Genomic DNA, 18645 nt, shown 5'->3' on the forward strand with positions numbered 1-18645 from the left:
CCCACGCTGCCGGAAATCGGGCTAACCAACCCGCGGCCGCTCTAGCCCGCCGAGCCGCCACCAACGAGAGTGCGGTGACCGCCATCACGTGGCCGTCCACCGTCTCCGAGGGGTCTAGCCCTCCCCGCCGCCGCTAGCGAGAAACGTGTCCAATGAGAAAGCTTCACACCTGGCCCCTGTCGGCCCGCAGTCCAGGCCGAATGCGCCTGCGCGAGTGGGGGCTGCCGGGCGGGGCTGGAGCCTAGAAGGTGCGTGCGGGGCTGGGTCCGGGAGTGGGAGACGTGGAGTGCAGGTACTGTGCGATCTGGGGGCGCAGCGCCTCAGGCCCACCTCCTTGTCTTGTCCTCCCGCCTATAATGCATCCCTCCCCTAATGTCGTCTTCGATCCTTTTATGTCGCCATTTCTCCCCCATGTCACCGTTCCCTTCTGTCGCCTTCCGTTAAGTCGCCATCAACCCCCTTAACTCGCTTTCCTTCCCTTTAAATCCCCATTGCCCCCGTATGCCGCAGTCACCCCCTTCACTTCGCCATAGCCGCCCATAGCCGCCTTTATGTTGCCTGCATCCCCTCTTGTTGCCACTGCTCCTTTATGTCACCCTCAGTACTCTTAAATCGCTATCATACCCCTATGTCACCTTCGCACCCCTCTTGGCACCATCTCCTTAAGTCACGCTCTCGCTCCTCTTATATCTTCTTTGCCCCTCTTAAGTCTCCCTCGCTCCCACGCCACAGCGATCCTCTAATAGTCACCATCCTTGCCTTATGATACCAGTTTTCCCCTGAAGGAGTGACCCATCCTTGCGTTGCTTTTCTTCGCTCTGTGTCTCCATCATTTCCCGTGTCTCACTTGCCACCATAGGGGGTACTAGAACCCATTAAGTGGGCTGCTCCGGAATTCCTGTTCCACCACCAAAGTAGCTATGTCACCTTGACACCTTATCACACCTTCCCAGTATCAGCTTCCTGGTCTGTAAGACACATACAAGGACACTGCCACCTCCATCGGGAACGATTGTGAGGATTCTGAGAATATGTTCAAGTGATAGGGTCAGCTCGGCAGCTTGCTGTGGCGTTTGTGGCTTACACATATATATATAAAACCATGGCACCCTCATCCCCACCCAATCACCTTCATAACCTCCAAAACAGCCTTGCCACCCCCGTCCCCCCAGCTCCCCTTGTCATTCCCGCGCGGTCATCACTCTCCCTCTACCCCAGTACTTCCTGCAGCGACAGCCACGCTACCCCATGCTGTGACCTCCACGTTGCCCCCACCTCTGCCATGTCGCCACACCTGAGGGGGTAGCATATCAGCCACTGGGAATCTTGCTAGTATGAATACTTGGTTCCTACTTCTTTATTTCCCTGGATTGAGTGATCCTCCACCCCACCCCAAAAATAAGGGCTGCTAGCTAGTGCTGTGGGAACTGAGGCAGGCTTGGGGGGGAATGACAGCGAGCGTAGGTAACTTAGACCCAGGCCTTAGCTTCTAGAATTGGGGGTACAGAGAGAGAGAGGCAGGGCCCCTCATGCTGCAGTCAACAATCCTCAACAACCCTGAATCTCCAGTGGGAAAGGTAAGTGCCTTATTTGCACAGCTGGTCTTAGTGAGGCAGTGTAGTACAGTGCTTAGTCATATAAGTTCAGGGCTAGTTCCTATCTTAGTTCCAGAGCTTTCTTAGTTCTAGTGCTTAGCAATTCCATAGCTGCATGACCTCAGCCAGGTGCCTTAACATCCCTGTGCCTCAGTTATCACATCTGCTAAATGGGAATGAAAACATACATTATTCATTCAATAAACATTTCTTAAGCATGTACTGTGTGCCCAAGAGTGCTCTAGGCATTAGGGACACGGCAGTGAACAAAACAGGCAAAAATCCCTGGCCTTGTGGAGTTCATATTCTAGCAGCGGTAAGAGGTAATGAGCAAACAGGTAAGTAGATTATAGGATATGTCAGAAGGGGATGGAGAAGGTAGGGAGGAGGCTGTGGTTTTAAATAGTGTGGTCATGGAAGGCTTTTCTGAGCGGTGACATTTGAGCAAAGACTTTGAGGGGAGAGAGTGGCTTGGCTTTCTGGAGGAAGACCTCTCTGGGCAGAGAGAACAGCAGATGCAAAGGCCCTGTGGTAGGAGTGTGCATGGTGTATTTAAGGATAGGGAGGATGTCAGTGAGCCTGGAAGAGGGCTGAGCGACGGGATGGCAAGTGAGATCTGAGAGGCGATGGGGCCAAATCATGTGGAGCCTGGTGGGCCATGGAGAAGACTTCAGCTTTTACTCTGAGTGAGACCGGAGCCACAGGAGGATTTGGAGCAGAGGAGGGACATGATCTGATGTGACGTGAAGCCATCACCCCAAGCAGCAGCAGCTCCGGAACTGCTACCCAAGATGGGTGGAAAGAGGCAGCCTGGTCAGAAGGGGGACCCGAGCACTCTCAAGGCTCCACTCCCATATCCTTTATATTCGGAGAAAGCTTCAAATACTACTAGCAAAGGCTTGGGCGGGGAGGGGACGCTGCTGGAGTTGTTGAGAAGGTGGGCGGGAGGGCAGCTGCAGCTCTCCAGGTGGTAAGTGCTGGGAGAGGCGGCCATGTGTATCCAGTGGGGGCCCTGAGGCTCAGGTCCTGCCGCCGTCGAGTCTGGGCTCTGTCCCTCTGTGCTCGTGACTTAACCTTTCTGGGTGTTTAGTTTCCTTCCCTGTAAAGGGAGGCTGAAATAAAGGGCTGTTGGGAGAATTGCAGGAGTTAGTCCATATAAAGTGCTTTCAGCAGTGCCTGGTTCAATAAACATTACTAGCCCTCCCAACCTCTCCCCACATCCCAGGCTCGGGCCCAGGGAGGTGTGGAAGGAAGATTCTACCTCTAGTTGTTCCTGAATTGGTCCAGCTGTGGAGTGTCCTGGGACCGAACCGAGCTCTGGTTCCAGTTCCCAGCCAACAACCGATGCTGTGAGATCTGGGCAGGGGATCTCCCTGAGCCCTGACTCATCCTCTGAAAAACAGAATCACACTCTTTTGGCCCAAATGTGTTGTGTTATTATTTTTGAACGGGACGTCAGCATTTTCAGTTGCGATACTCCTGTCCCCCTTACCTGCTTGATTTTCCCCCAAGGCATGTACTGTTGATTTTGCTCACTTATTATTTTGCTCCTTCACAACAATGTCATCTTTACCAGGGATTTTTTTTTCTCTGTTTTGTGCTCTATTCCCAGTTTCTAGCACAGGACTTGGCATTAAGTATTCACTGAATAAATATTAGTTGAATGAATAAATTAGTGAACTGGCCATGAAGCAACCATCTGTGTACCTTCCCTGGGTCCCAGTCCTACCCTCAGGGGACTCCTATTCCAAGGGCTGTGACAGACTCTGTCACAGACTGTGACAGCCCAGTGGGGTTGGGGCCAGGTGGGGGGGAAGCCCACAGGATGGCAGGCACAAGCTGAGCCCTAGAGGATAGGAATGAGTAATATGAAGAGAAGGAAAAAGTGTGCTAGGCAGAGGAGCTGCTGTGAGAGGGCTTGGTGGTGAAAGTGTGGTTTCACTTCAAAGAACCAGAAGGTACTGAATATGGCTAAAGTGTGAAGGACAGTGAGAGAGTCGGCCAGGAGGTTACTAGGGAAGATCACTCGTTGTCCTGGGAGCCACAGTGAGGAGCTGAGACTTTGTCCTGAGGACACTGGGGAGCCACAGAGGAGTTTGAGACGGATAAGGACGGGTCAAAGTCAGATGGAGGGGGTAGTGGAGAAGTTGAAAGTGGAGGCTGGGAGCCCAGGGGGATGGCTGGGATGAGGATGGAGGAAAAGGCCGGGGTGGGTCAGTGGGGGAGAGAGGAGGAAGCAAGTGGGGGAGACCTTCAGGGGGCAAGTGGACAGCCCCAGGGTGGGGGGAGGCAGCGCAGGATGAGGCCAAGGGCTCAGGGAGAGTCAGGCCCACCTGGGAGATGGGCAGGACGGCTATCCGTGGAATGGAGACCTGGGGGTGGGGGGAGGGGAGCAGGTGACAGTTTGGGACCTGGTTGGTGTGAGGGGCCGAGGGAACATCAGGAGAGGTGACCAGAAGGCCACGGGGCCTCCAGAGCTGGAGGTCAGGAGAGAGGTGGGAGCTGGAGGTAGAGTTTGCTTTGGGGTCAGAGAGGGAACCGGCCGTGGTGGGTGAAGGTCCACAGGGACCTGTCCATGTAGGGCCCTAAAGGACGTGGTCAGATGTTTTCCTTTTGTCCTGAGGACATTGGGGAGCCACAGAGGAGTTTTGAGCGGGGGTGGACAGCTTAAGATTTCTGAGTTCCAATTCAGAAATATTCAATATTCATGATGCTTTTTCTGACCTATTTAATTATTTTCCAGACCGGGCACCTTTCCCCCTTGAAAAGCACCTTTCTTAAGGGGTCTGATTATAAAAAAGGTTCTGCTGTTTAACAAACGAACAAAAGTTTGCAAAACCAGCGTTCTGCCTTGTTGTCTGCCCATTTGGCCACTGGACAGTTGATGGACTGGCCCACAGGGGCCTACACAATCAAGTGAAAATTGGCTCCTTTAAACACAGAACAGGTGTCTCTTGAGCCGTTCAGCAGGTCCTTAGATTGGCCTGTGGGTCCGGTGGTGTGTCCTGCCACAAGCTCCTGCTTCACGTGCACCTCAGCAGCTAGAGGGCCCCACACTCTCCTTTCACTCTCTAATGGCCTGAGTCAACCTCGAACCCACTTCCCCCGTCACAGCCCTTCTTCTCAGGCTGAGACGCTGTTGTCTGCACCCCAGCCTCTCTGCTCTGTGCTTGGAACCAAGCTGGTTCTCTCTGTGTAGAAACCAAGTGTCACGAGGTCTAGAGAGACATCTGAGAGTCTTTTCTCAAAGTCTTCCATTCTCCTGCTTTCCATTTCTTTTGCTTTCCATAAATGTTAATTGCACACTTCCAGTGTGCTGGGCACTGGAGGTAGAGGGGTGGACCGGCCACACCCTTGGCTTTTCAAGGAACTCGTACAAGTTTAGATTCTGTGGTCTAAGTGTGGACAGGTTCTAGGGGACCCACACCTCAGCAGCCAGCATGTACCTGCCTTTACTGTGTGCTGGGCTCTGGGCGCCCTGCCTGCCATGGACAATCTCACCGAATCTTCCCAGCCAAAGAGAGGCTGGTACTATTAATCTCAGGTTTGCAGAAAATGGAATCAAGGCTCAGAGAGAGCAGCTTCATCCCCCAGTGCCCCCCAGAGGCAGCTGGGATCCAAACCCCGGGCTGGGGGACCCCGACACCCATACCTCCAGCCATTCGAAGGTCCCTGCCCACTGCCCACCCCCCAGATGGGTATGAGGCGATCCCTGCAGGACCCAAATAAATAAAGCCCTGGGCCCTCAATGCTAAAGCACTGCTGGTGGGGGGGTATCCGATCGCACCCTCCCCCCTCCCAGGATGGAGTGTGCAGAGGGCTGAGAGCCAGCACGGGTCTCAGAAGCCCGGTGGGTTTTGCTTCCTCCTTTTCTGCAGGCAGCCACACAAGCCGAGAGGACAGGGGAGGGGTCTCCACACCAGCGAGGAAGCAGAGCCTGAGGACTAGCCTGGGCATTGCACAGGGAAGGAGAGGGGCTGCCCGTGCCCACCTTCACTGCCCATCTTCATTTCCACCCCGCCCTGTTCCCCTCCCCCCAGCCCTCACCAGGAATCTGGGGGTGGAGATCCTCGGATTCCTCCTCCAGCCAAGGCCACAGCCCTTTCCTGAAGGCTGCAGTCTGGGGGAGGGGACACCCGGTTAGGACCCTGAGTGTCATTCTGTTTTAATTTCCTTAAAAATCCCATGTGGGGAATGGATGTGATCAACTGGTTGAGTGCCTGCCTCCCACATGGGAGGTCCCGGGTTTGGTTCCCAGTGCCTTCTGAAAAAACAAAGACAACAAGAAAACAAAGGAAAAACCAACTCAGGGGAGCCAGTGTGGCTCAGTGGTTGAGTACTGCCTTCCTGCATATGAGGTCCCAGGTTCAATCCCCAGTTCCAGTATCTCAAAAAAAAAAAAAAAAAAAAATGCGCATTTTGAAATATTAAATAGAATGCCAAGGACTACAATAAAAAGCAGCCATCCCACCTCCAGGGGCGGGACAGGGGATGCCATTTCTTGTTGTGAAGAGCCTTGACACAACTGCTCACATTGAGAGCCTCCCGCCTGCCAGTGACTGTTCTATGCCCTTTAGATATGCGTTTCGTCTGGAGGAGTCACCGCAAAAGATTTTAGACACCTCAAACTTGATATGTTTAAAACCAAACTCCTGATCTTCTCCCCAGGCTAGCCTCTCCCTCACTTCCATCCTTGGAATTGCTCAGGTCAAAACCTTTGGGGTCCTCCTCAGTGTGTCTCTGGCCCCTGCCCCTGCATCCCATCCACCCAGAAATCCATTGGCTCTGTATCCAGAACCCGCTCCTCGCCCCTGACTGCTCTCCACCACGCGGACCGTCCCGCCATCCTCCTCCCTGCTCTCCCTGCTCCCACCCAGTCAGACAGACCCTGGGAATACCTGTCGTAGTTTCTGGGGGCCGCCCTAACACATCACCACAAACTCGGCATAAAACAAGAGAAAATTATGCCCCCAGAGTTCTGGAGCCCGGAAGTCTGAAATCAGGCTGCCTCCCTCCAAAGTCTCCAGAGAAGAGTCCTTGCTGGCCTCTTCTGGGGGCTCCTGGCGTCCCGCTTGCGGCTGTGCCACTCCAATCTCTGCCTCTGTGGTCACGTGGCCTTCTCTGTGGCTTCCTCTCTTACGATGAGGACACTTGTCATTGGACTTAGGAACCACCCGGGGATTCCAGAATGATCTCCTCTCAAAATGTATCATTACATATGCAAAGACCCTTTTACCAAATAAGGCAACATTCACGCTTCCAGAGATTAGGACGTTCGACCCACAACAACACGCAAAGCAAACCAAGTCACTCCAGCTCTGAACACTCTCGTGGCTCCTTACTCACCATGGTCCAGACAGCCCCTCATCATCTGACCAGATCCCCTCTCTACCTCATCGTTATCCACCCCCACCCCCGCCACCCGTTCAATTCACTCCCCTCCAGCCATCCTGGCCTCTCTGCACTTTCCCACTCCTGCCTCCGGGCCGTAGCCCTGGCTGTTCCCTCTTTTTGGAACACTCTTCCCCCAGAAGTCCACGGGGCTCTCGCCTGCCCCTCTTTGAAGTTTTTCCTCAGTTGTTCCTTTCTCACCGAGGCTTTCCCTGACCTTCCTTAGAATTGCAAACCTTCCCAAGCACCATGTCCCTCTTCCCTGAAAGTCCATAGCACTTCTAACGTATAATTTACTTACTGTTTAATTTGTCTCCTCTCACACCTGTTTTGTTCACAGCTGTATCCCCAGTGCCTAAATCAGCACCCAGCACATAGTAGGTACCCAGTAAATACGTGTAGAGTTAATAAACCCCCTTATGAAGTTGGTGCTGTTGCTATAGTGCCCGTTTACAGATGGGGAAACCGAGGCACAAAGCCATTGTCACTTGTCCAAAGGCAAACAGCCACATAAGTTCTGGGGCATGGGTTTAAACACAGGTATCTGGCTCCCCAGAATTTACAGAATTAACTGCCTCACTAATCTAATCTAGTCTGAATACTATAGATGCCTTGCTTTGATAAAAACATTACAAAAGTTAAAATCAAGCCTTATCATTGTAGACCTGTGATCACTACAGTTTGAAAGTCAAAAGGGCACTAATTGGGATGAAGCCCGTCCACGTTCTTCCTGTTTGTGGGTTTCTTGGTGCAGCACCCCACTTTTGTCCAGCCTCACACGCAAGGTCCCATCCCTCACATTTCCACACCCCTCTTCTCCCTCAGTTTTGTTTCTATTCATCTTGACTTCTGTATTTTCCCATCTCCTGGTGTTCCTACTCTGTTTTCTTAAATAAAGTGTTTCTCATCCAGGTCATCAAAAGCAAAAAACAGCTGAAGGCTTCCTGCCCCACGCCTTCTGTCCCCAGCCCCACAACCTGTTGACTGCCACCTCCAACACTTTCATCTTCTGCTTCTGGACCTCTGGAGTTTGAATAATAATGTGTCTTGGTGTTTCTCACTGGACCCACTTTCGCTGTCCCCAATTGTCCTCTTGCAATGAGAGAAGCTCTAGCTGTGCTGGGTCCTTGTCCATCAGGGCTTGGACGTTGGACAGCAGTTTCCAAATTATCCCTTTAGGTACGGACTGCATCTTGGGGGAGAGGGGAGAACCAACCTCCCTTTTGGAATTTTCTTCCTGTTTTTTTTTTTTTTTATTTTTTTTTTAATTGCAGTTATATATGCCCATGATTTTTTTTTAAGTGAGAAAACCTGGGACATGGGAATGTATTTGCTTTATAATTATTTCTTTACCTGCACAGAGATTTTTTTCTGTTTTTCTGTAAATCGCTTATATTTCACAATTTTTTAAAAGAAAGAAAATAGCCTTACAATGAAAAGCAAACTTGACCCACCCCCAAACCCCACTCCCTTGAAGACAACCTCTTGTAAAGCTGTTGCTTCTTCAGTAAAGGGCACTACCTGCTGGTGGGGGGCGGAGAGGGCGGCAGGTCTGCCCCTGAATCATTGAGGGACGTGGGGGGAGGAGGTCCCCAGTTTATTTCTCCTGCTGTGGACTTAAATCTTGCTTGAGGGGTATGGGATGGGAGGTGAGAACCCCTGCTTATTCCCTCCAGCCAGAAGCCCGCATCACAAGAGAAAAATTTAAATACTATTGAAATATCACAAGGCAGGGGGAGCAGTTGTAGCTCAGTGGTTTGGGTGCCTGCATCCCACGTATGAGGTCCCTGGTTCAATCCCTGGCACATCCTTTTAAAAAAAATCACATGGCTTAAAAACAAACCAAAAAAACCACTGTAGTCAAACAGGCTCCAGCAGAAAATCACCACCTTCTCCTCCCTGCTCCCCTCCCATGGCGTGGGCTGTCTTCTTTTGCTCTTATTGCTACATCTCTAACTCATTTTATTCGTCCTTGATCTTTCCATTTTATTTCATACATTTTTTAAGTTACTCATTTTTATTTTACTTATATATTTATTTTTAACTAGGTAATGCATGGCCGTGGTACAAAAATGCACATGGTTTGTAGACAGGGAAAGACATGGGGGAGGGAAAGTTTTTTCCTTTACCTGCGGCCTCCCTGTGCCACAGGGGAGCTCTGGGGTGGGGTGTGGCAAAGCCCATCCCCCAGCCATGTACTCCCCCTACCCTGCTCAGGCTGGTGAGATGAGATCTGGGGGGTCCGGCCCCCCCTCTCCCTGCGGAGAGCCCGGGCAGGCGCGCGCACTGCGCAGACTCCCCGCTGCAGTGGGCGGGGCTCCGCCCAGCTCCGCCCCTTCCCTCCTCCCTCCCCGGCTCAGCCTGTTGGGGCAGAACCTGGGGCCCCGCGGAGGTAGCAGCTGCCGCCTGCCGAGTAAGGCCGAAGCCCCTCGGGGTGGAGGGGGATGGGCAGTGGGCTGCGGGTGGCTGGGAGCCTCCGATAGTCCCGAGTTCCCGACTTGAGCTGTCTGATGGGTACTTGGGGATGAAGGTGGAGGGACCACTTGGAAAACGTTCCCTGGGCAGTCTCATGGGTGGGAAAAGCCGGGCACAAAGATTTGGGGGCTCCACTGACCCCTTTCGAGGCTGGCTTTTTAGGAGTGTCTGGATTAGATGCAGAGGGAGGCTCGGGGATGATGCCAATGGGGGGCCAGCGTGGGCCAGCTAATGGGGGTCAGGGTGAGCAGCGCAGAGTGCACTGTTGGGAAGAGAGCGCAGGCTTTGGCCCTTTTGAGGTTTCGAAAGCCCTGCTGACCAACGGCCGGCTTCCTCCTTTTGGGGTGGCCGGCACGGTGCCAAGGGCCCCCGTGATCACGGGCGAGGAGGCTGGGTGGATTCCGTGACTCCCGAGACTGATCTCCCTTCTGTGATGTCCCCTCAAAGCCCAGGACACCCCACACAGAGCCAGCTTTTGTTCCCTGCAGTTTGGAGACCCTGACACACCCACCTTCCCGCCTCTGCTCCGCGGATCCCCCAGCTGCCCAGCAAGATGAAGCCTAAACTGATGTACCAGGAGGTAGGTGGATGCGGGTGGGCACAGTGGGGAGGCGCTGGGTCCAGTGGAGGGTAGAGAACCTCCCCGAGTCACCCTGTCACCCCCTACGCCCTCCCCTAGCTGAAGGTGCCTGCTGAGGAGCCCGCCAATGAGCTGCCCATGAATGAGATCGAGGCATGGAAAGCTGCAGAGAAGGTAGGAGCTAGCGGCACCTCCTCCCTGTCTCGGGCACAGGTCTGGCGGCCCCCCTCTCCCTGTCTCAGGCACAGGTCCGGCAGCCCCCCACCCCCGGCTAGCTGACCACCTCCTCCTCCCCACAGAAAGCCCGGTGGGTCCTGCTGGTCCTCATCCTGGCCGTCGTGGGCTTCGGAGCCCTGATGACTCAGTTGTTTCTATGGGAATACGGCGACTTGCATCTCTTTGGGCCCAATCAGCGCCCGGCACCCTGCTACGACCCCTGCGAGTGAGTGGGCTCCCCCCAGTGGTGGCCGGGGTGGGGGGGGGCGCTGCTGAGCCAGGGATGCTCAGACCAGACGCAGCTGAGCAGGGCCTGTGCTCAGCCGCACCCAGTGACGGTGGCGGTGACGGAGATGGTGACGGAGGGAGGAGGTCGCAGGCTCACAGTGCTTGCTCACAGGGTCCTCCTTCCGTCCCTCCCACCTCCAACCGTTCCCATGGCAGCAACAGCAGCTTCTTCCATCCACGTCTGTAGACAGACACATAGGCAGATACACACACTTCCTGCCACATCCCTGGATAGACATCTGCACAGCACACACGTCTTTCACAGAGCATCCCAAGTCCAGGTACACAGAGGCACCCGGTTGTCCATCCACATCCAGAGCAGACGGGGATGTCCAAGCCGGTCATCCCCGGCCCCCTGCAGCCGACTCTGCCTCCTTTCCCTCCTGCAGAGCGGTGCTGGTGGAGAGCATTCCCGAGGGCATGGACTTCCCCAATGCCTCTGCGGGCAACCCGTCCACCAGCCAGGCCTGGCTGGGCCTGCTCGCCGGGGCCCACAGCAGCCTGGACATTGCCTCCTTCTACTGGACCCTCACCAACAATGACACTCACACCCAGGAGCCCTCCGCCCAGCAGGTACCGGCAGGCAGTGGGGTGGTGGAGGGCTGGAGGGGTTCCCCCGCAGCCCAGGAGACAGGTGGGCACATCTCCCGCAGCTGCTTGCACAAGAGGTGTTTGGAAACAGCTGTCTCCACACTGCCCTCTGAATCGGGGGTGCTTGTTGCGGTCATCTGGAGGCCTCTGAATATCAGGATGTGGATTCGGTTACAAGGGATTAAATGGCTGGCAGATGCGGCCTGGACCCCCTTCCACAAGGAAGCAGGAGAGTGAGTGACAGTCCTGTCTCCAGCCAGGCCACCACTTCCCAGCCTTGTGACCTTGGGCAGGTCACTTCAGCTCTTGGGCTTCGTTTCCTTATCTGTAAAATGGGACCGGTAAATAGCATCTGCCTCTTGGAAGGCTGAAATGGGTTAATCTCTGCAAATTTTAACACAGTGCTAAGTACAGTCAGCCCTCTATAAGTACATGCTATTATCATATCCTCATTATGGTCTGCATACAAACTTAAAAAGTCTACAAAGCCTCAAGATTTGAAAAGGAATAGCCTGGGTGAATAACTTTCCATTGAAAAGCATGATGATTTTTTTCCCCCTTCTCTTTCCTCTCCCTGCTGCCTTTTTTTGTAAGATTGGGCTTAAAATTTAGTAAAAGTACAAGCAAAGGCACTGAGCAAAGGTTGAAAACAATTGAGCTCCCACTCCGTCCTGGCTCACACTGAACCAGTGATCTGCCTCGTAGGGTCATGTGAGAGTTCAGTGAGTTCAGACATGAAGGGCTTTAGAATGGGACTTAGCACAGAAAGTGCCAGAGAAGCATTGGCTGATAGTTTTACTGGTGCCTTCCCGCCTGCGCCTCACCCCCACCTCCAGTAAGGCCCCTGGAGACCCCCTCAGGGCCATGCATTGCTGCTTTGGATGCTGGATCTTGGGAAGGTCTCAGGGAGGGGCAGGAGTGGTGGGGAAGCCCTGAGGCTGGCAGTGGGGCTCAAAGCAGCCCATGTTTGAAACAGATAAAAATGGGTTTCCATATCTTAACCCTTAAAGCCGTCCCTGGGCATGCTGGTGCATCATAAAGCCTGCTCATTTTAATCAAATCTCGGAGCCCAACCTCAGAACACCCTGCAGGGGCACCTGGTGAGGGTGCAGAGGGCACTGGCCCAGCCCCTCGCAAGCTCTTCCACCCTCTCCCCCAGGGCGAAGAGGTCCTCAGGCAGCTACAGACCCTGGCACCCCGCGGCGTGAAGGTACGCATTGCCGTGAGCAAGCCCAACGGGCTCCAGCCACAGGTGGACCTGCAGGCCCTGCAGCAGAGTGGTGAGCTGGGGGACAGCTGGGGGTGCCTGGCCTGGGCCTGCCCACGCCGGCCCCTGAGCATGCCCCTGTCCCTTGCAGGTGTCCAGGTCCGCATGGTGGACATGCAGAAGCTGACCCACGGTGTGCTGCACACCAAATTCTGGGTGGTGGACCAGACCCACTTCTACCTCGGCAGTGCCAACATGGACTGGCGCTCCCTAACTCAGGTGTGCCTGCACCCTGCTCACCCCCACTTCCAGGCTGCTCCCAGCCCCACCGAGCACCCGACCACCCCCGCACCCCTCCTCAGTCCCCGAGACCTGCCCTGGCCTCCTGTCTGCCTCCTGCCAAGCCTCCCAAACCTCCCTCTCCTGCCCAACCCCTGCTCGCCGAGGGCCGGGCTTCCCCCGGCTGCTGAAGGCAGCGGCCAGCCCGTCTCCAGGCCCTGCCCACTGATTTCACCTTGTGACTCAGTCCAGGTGCGGAAGGCTCTGAGCCCCACCCTGTCCTGGGTGATGCTGGGAACATGGTGGTAACAGGTGGATCTCTTGGAATTCCTAGTCCAGTGGGGAGACAGACCTATCACCAGTGATATCGCTGAGTGGTCAGGAGGGGGTAAGGGGTGCATAGGCAGAGGGGTGGGGGCTGGTATGGAGGGGGGCTGTTTCCCCAAGGAGGTGATAACTTATCTGATAGCTGAAGCATCAGCAGGAATCAGGGAAGAGGGAACAGCTAGGCTATGGTGTAGAAGTGAGAGGACATTAATTCATTTGCCCCACAACTATTCCCAAGCCCCTCATCTCTCCACCTCGGCCCACAGCTGTGGCTGAAAAATCCCAGGTGGCTGTCTTCCCCATCCAGCAGGTAGATGGGCCTGTCACCAGGGGACTGAGGAATCCCAGGGGACTGTGAGAGCCCCAGGAATGCCAGACCCCCAGGCAGTCAGGGGAGGCTTCCTGGAGGAGGAATCAGCTGAGACCTGAGTACGAGTAGGAGCTAGCTGGGAGAGGGCAGCAGGCAGAGCAGCCCATGCAGAGGTTCAGGAAGCCTCAAGGGTTGGAAAACTCAATGATTTTCATGCCCATCTTGGAACTTTTCTTATCAGAAAGAGGGGAAGTCTGGGAGTGGAGAGGGGGAGACCAATGGGCAGAAGGGGGGAGACTCATGAGCAGAGGGAGAGAGACCAAGGGGCGGAGGGGACAAGGGCAGAAGGGGTAAGACCGCCGGGCAGAGGGATGAGACTGAGGGGCAGAGAGGAGGGAGGTGGGGCAGAGGTGAGGAGACCAAGGAGAGGGGGAGACCGCAGGACAGAGGAGGCTGGTGATGTCCCTGTCTCATGGGCCCCGGCCGCGGCCCGGGACTCAGCACCTTCCTCCGCAGGTCAAGGAGCTGGGCGTGGTCATGTACAACTGCAGCTGCCTAGCTCGCGACCTTACCAAGATCTTCGAGGCCTACTGGTTCCTGGGCCAGGCGGGCAGCTCCATCCCGTCCACTTGGCCCCGGCCCTACGACACCCGCTACAATCAAGAAACACCCATGGAGATCTGCCTCAATGGCACCCCTGCTCTGGCCTACCTGGCAGTGAGTCTGGGGGGGATGGGGACCTGCCACACCTGGCCACAGCCCACGCTCACGGGCTCCCTCTAGCTCTGCCCAGTGATTGGTGGGGAGGGGGTGTCCTGACCATTAGCCCTCACCCCTGCTCGTTATCCTCATCAGGGGCCTGGGCAAAGTCTTAGCCTGCCTAGGGCTGGGTTTCTTCTAGAACATGGGTATCCTAATATTCACCGCCTCTTCGGGCAGACGGTCGAGGTAACAGCTGAGTTCACGCACATCGAGCTCTGGGTCTGGCTCTGTGCTGTTCGAAAGAGTCATGCAGCTCTTCAGTTTAATTAAAATGAAATACAAGTAGAAATTCAGTTCCTCAGTCCCCCTGGCCACATTTCAAGTGCCCAACAGCCCCAGGTTGGACCATACAGATCTAGAACATCGCTGTCGTGGCAGAAAGTTCTGTCAGATGGCATTGGCCACTGCCTGTGGAGACGCTGAGCACGTTTTCAGCTGCTGGTGTTTTCACTGGTTGGGTGGGTGAACGGGGTCCCTCTCGGCCTCCCAGAGTGCCAGACCTCCCCCTGCGTGCAGGGTAGCTAGAATAATTAAAAGCCCAGGCAGAAGAATTTGAGTTCCAGCCCTGGCACATCTCTTCCCCACACAACTTCAGAACTACAATGGTGATGATCAAACCATAAATTCCCAATCACTTGAAAACACTCACCATGGCTGGGGCAGTCTCTCCGCTCTTGCTATCTTTGCCGTAATGATAATAAGAGCAGCAGCACCAAGCAGCAGTAACTGTAACACCACCCGGCACAGATCAAGAACACTGCATGCACAGTGCTGAACGATTTACTCATTTAACCTTCATCACCACCCTAAGAGGTTAGCACTGTGGTTCTGCACATTTATACACGAGGAAACTGAGGTACAGAGGGCTGCAGCGACTTACCCAGAATCCCCTGGCTAAGAAGTGGCACAGGTTGGGGCAGCAGTAAAATTGCCCTTGCTGACCCGGTGTCTTCCTGACCTCTCCCATGTCCCCCAAATTCACACTCCCTCCCCAGGGCAAAGCATGAGGGAGGAGGCCGAGGGAAGAAAGGCCAGAAGCATTATTGGATGGAGTTCCCTAAAGAGTGAGGAATGGGAAATTATCAGTTATTTGTCTCTTTGTCACAAATTGCCCCAAAACTTAATGGCTTAAAACAAAACCGACTTGACTTGTTCACATTTCTGTAAGCCCCCGATTTGGGCTGGGTTCAGGTGGGCCCATCTTCACGCGTGCAGTTCTAGTGGTCTGCAGTTCAGCTGGGATCGGGTGGTTCAAGGGGGCCTCATCCCACATCTGGTGTTGGTGTGGCCATGGGCAGAGCCACACGTCCCCAGCAGGGCCTCTTCGCGCCGTGGCAGTGTTCTGAGAAGGCAGGTCCCAGTACACCTGTGTGTCTTGAGCCTCTGCTCGCATCAGCTTTGCTGCTGTGCCATTGGCCAGAGCCACTGTGGAAGACACTGCACGGGCGTGGCTGCAGGGCAGCGGGATTCAGTGGGGGCTTTATCATGATGGTCTCGAGACCCACAGGGGCTTAAAGTTTCCTCCATAATAACTTCCCCTTTTGGAGCTTCGGTTTCCTCATCTAAGAGGTGGGCTGACCGGGATGCTTGTCTTCTCACAGGCTGTCATGAGGATCGGGGTTGCCGATAAGGGGGTGCAGCACTGAGCACATCGGTGAGGGCAGGCTCTGAGCGAGTCAGCAAAGTAGCGATGAGAGAAGGGTACTCAAACTTGAGTGTGCATTGGAATCCCCTGGAGGGCTTTTTTTTTTTTTTTTGAGGTACCCAGAGCTGGGAATTGAACCCAGGACCTCATACGTGGAAGCCGGCAGGCCAGCACTCAACCACTGAGCCACATCGGCTCTCTCTATATGTCTTGCTTTTGTTTTGTTTTGTTTTGTTTTGTTTTTAAGAGGTACCGGGGATCGAGCCCAGGATCTCATACATGCGAGGCAGACACTCAACCACTAGGCTATACCTGCTCCCCCAGAAGGCTTTTTAAAACGCAGATTCCGGGCCCCAGCCCAGGATTCTGATTCAGTATGTGGTATGCAGTGAACTTGGGTTTCTGACAAGTTCCCACGTGATGCTGCTGCTGCTGCACAAGGGACCCTGGGCTGAGAACTGCTGGGGTAGAGCACAGCTTCTGGAACCAGACAGCCTGGGTTCCACTGATGAGCTGGGTGACCGTAGGCAAGTCGCTGACCCTCTCAGCCGGTTTCTTCATCTGCAGAATGGACATGGTAATTCTCCCTCCCATTCACGGAGCCTGAGGAGTCGGTGAGCTCCCACCCATCCCACTTCAGGACTTGAGGCGAGCTGGCTGCACGTGGGGTCCACTGGGACAGGCCCTTCTGGTGGGGCACGCGTCTTGACTGTCGCCTCGCCCCCCCCAGAGTGCACCCCCGCCACTGTGTCCGAGCGGCCGCACCCCAGACCTGAAGGCTCTGCTCAACGTGGTGGACAGCGCCCGGAGTTTCATCTACATCGCGGTCATGAACTACCTGCCCACCATGGAGTTCTCCCACCCACGCAGGTACGGCTGAAGCTCAGCATGGGGGGCGGGATGGGGGACCAAGGCAAGGGACAGATTGGGTGGGAGCCATGGGAGAGGCAGGGGAGTCAGGCAGGTGACAGATGAGGTCTGGGGGGTGGAGCTACTGGGAGACAGAAGGGGTTGGGGACGGCAGAGTATTGGGGTTTAGGGAGCTGGGATGGGATTGGAGGTTTGAGGCAGGCTGTGGGGGAGGTAGGATTTAGGGAGAAAGAAAACGAGGAGGGTGGGCTGGAAACAGGGTGGGGGCTTGGGGAACAGGGATGGGGGCTGAGAGCATAGGGTTTGTGATCTGGGATGGGAAGAAGGATGGTGTGGCTTGGGGCACCCAAAGAAGACACTCTAGGGGCAGCAGACAAGGTGTCAGGAAGGATTGTGGATTGGGGAGCCGGAGTGGGATGCAGAAATGGGATACAGAATACGGGGGTTAAGGTGGCAGGGCCTGGAGCCAGCAGTGGATGGTTTGGGGGTTGGGGTGCCTCTCGCTGAGACTGAGGACCGAGGCTGAGGACGAGAGGCCTGGAACGAAACTGCCCTCCACCTCCCGCCCCCACCCCAGGTTCTGGCCCGCCATCGACGACGGGCTGCGCAGGGCGGCCTACGATCGGGGCGTCAGGGTGCGCCTGCTGGTCAGCTGCTGGGGCCACTCGGAGCCGTCCATGCGCCCCTTCCTCCTCTCCCTGGCTGCCCTGCGTGACAACCACACCCACGCGGACATCCAGGTGGTAAGCACCCGCGCCAGACCCTCCGCCTCAGCCCCGGCGCACGGCAGTACTGGGGACACGGCCCTCGGCCCTAACGGAGCTCACGAGTCACCTGACAAAGAGGAGCCGGAGGGAGCTGTGCGGGGACGGGGAGTGGGCTCAGGGGCCCGGGTCGGGGAGGCCCTTAGCAGGCCCCCGCCCCGGCCTGAGGAGCCAAGGAAGACTCCCTGGAGAAGGGCCAGTCTGAGGTGAGACCTGAGGGAGGCGGAGGAGCCATTCGGAGATCAGAGCGTCAAATGAGGCCCCTCGGGCCTGCCTTCCCAGGGCTGTTCACTGACCCTCTCTGCGAGGCCTGTCCTGGCCCGGAGGATGCCACGGGAAATGGCCGAGGCAGACCTCGCCGCCCCCTCCAGCCCCGGGGGCTCCTCTTACTCACCACCCCCCCTCCCCCCCGTCTCACGCCCCCTGCCTGCTCAGAAACTCTTTGTGGTCCCTGCGGACGAGGCCCAGGCCCGAATCCCGTATGCCCGCGTCAACCACAACAAGTACATGGTCACTGAACGTGCCGCCTACATCGGTGAGTGGCCTGAGGACCGCGGCGCAAAGGGGAGGCCGGGGAGGAGCCCGGGGCCCGGCCGCCCCCGCGGCCTGACCCTGCCCCCTCCCTCACAGGCACCTCCAACTGGTCCGGCAACTACTTCACGGAGACGGCGGGCACCTCGCTGCTGGTGACACAGAACGGGCGGGGCGGCCTGCGGAGCCAGCTGGAGGCCGTGTTCCTGCGAGACTGGGACTCCCCTTACAGCCACGAGCTCGACGCCGCGGCCGACAGCGTGGGCAACGCCTGCCGCCTGCTCTGAGGCCTGGTCCGGCGGGCAGGCCGCGGCCTGCGTGGCCCCCGCGCACTCAGGCCCCTGTCCTCGTGCCCCCGCTTCTGTCTGCCCTCCTTGTGGCTCCACAGGCTCTCCCCTGCTCTCCTGCCTCTACCTCCGCCCCCACTGGCCTGACGCTGTGGCCCCCGGACCCAGCAGAGCTAGGGGAGGGATCAGCCCCCGAAGCAGTGGGGGTGCATGCTGGGCCCAGCCCCCTGGCCCACCCCCCTTTCCCAGGAGGGCCCATGGTTATAATATTAAGTAAATAACTTGTCTGTATAGCCTGTGCCTGCCCGGGTGCTGGTGAGGTGGGGGGCGGGGAAGCTGGCGTGGGCCTCTGGTGGGACATATTGGTGTGGCGGCCCCTCCATGTGCGAGCCGCAGGACTGGCATGGGCCCCATGTGGGCTGGCATGGACTGTGTCCTCATGAGGTAGCTGGCACTGGTTAGTGTGTGCAGCTCCCTTAGCATGTTCCCAGCCAGGTGAGCAGTGGTTGAGCATGTGCTGAGCACTG

At 56.1% G+C, this 18645-nt stretch overlaps 1 protein-coding gene across 6 annotated transcripts; it reads left to right on the plus strand.

Annotated features, from left to right (window-relative positions):
- Positions 1 to 27: 27 nt before the first annotated feature.
- Positions 28 to 18409, plus strand: PLD3 (phospholipase D family member 3). Of its 6 annotated transcripts, XM_058280253.2 has the most exons (13): positions 214 to 292; positions 1487 to 1577; positions 9950 to 10041; positions 10141 to 10215; positions 10341 to 10483; positions 10935 to 11118; positions 12296 to 12416; positions 12495 to 12622; positions 13776 to 13976; positions 16397 to 16536; positions 17114 to 17279; positions 17736 to 17835; positions 17931 to 18409. In XM_058280253.2, exons 3-13 carry the CDS (start codon positions 10015 to 10017, stop codon positions 18116 to 18118), a joined length of 1473 nt encoding a protein of 490 aa, XP_058136236.1. In that variant the 5' UTR covers positions 214 to 292; positions 1487 to 1577; positions 9950 to 10014; the 3' UTR covers positions 18119 to 18409. The 6 variants fall into 6 exon arrangements, with proteins under 6 accessions (XP_058136237.1, XP_058136235.1, XP_058136236.1 ...); XM_058280254.2 differs by lacking the exon at positions 1487 to 1577 and having other exon boundaries at positions 28 to 248; XM_058280252.2 differs by lacking the exon at positions 1487 to 1577 and having other exon boundaries at positions 202 to 292.
- Positions 18410 to 18645: the final 236 nt, after the last annotated feature.

The sequence above is a fragment of the Dasypus novemcinctus genome, chromosome 18 (assembly GCF_030445035.2).
Source record: "Dasypus novemcinctus isolate mDasNov1 chromosome 18, mDasNov1.1.hap2, whole genome shotgun sequence".
NCBI classification, from domain to species: Eukaryota; Metazoa; Chordata; class Mammalia; order Cingulata; family Dasypodidae; genus Dasypus; species Dasypus novemcinctus.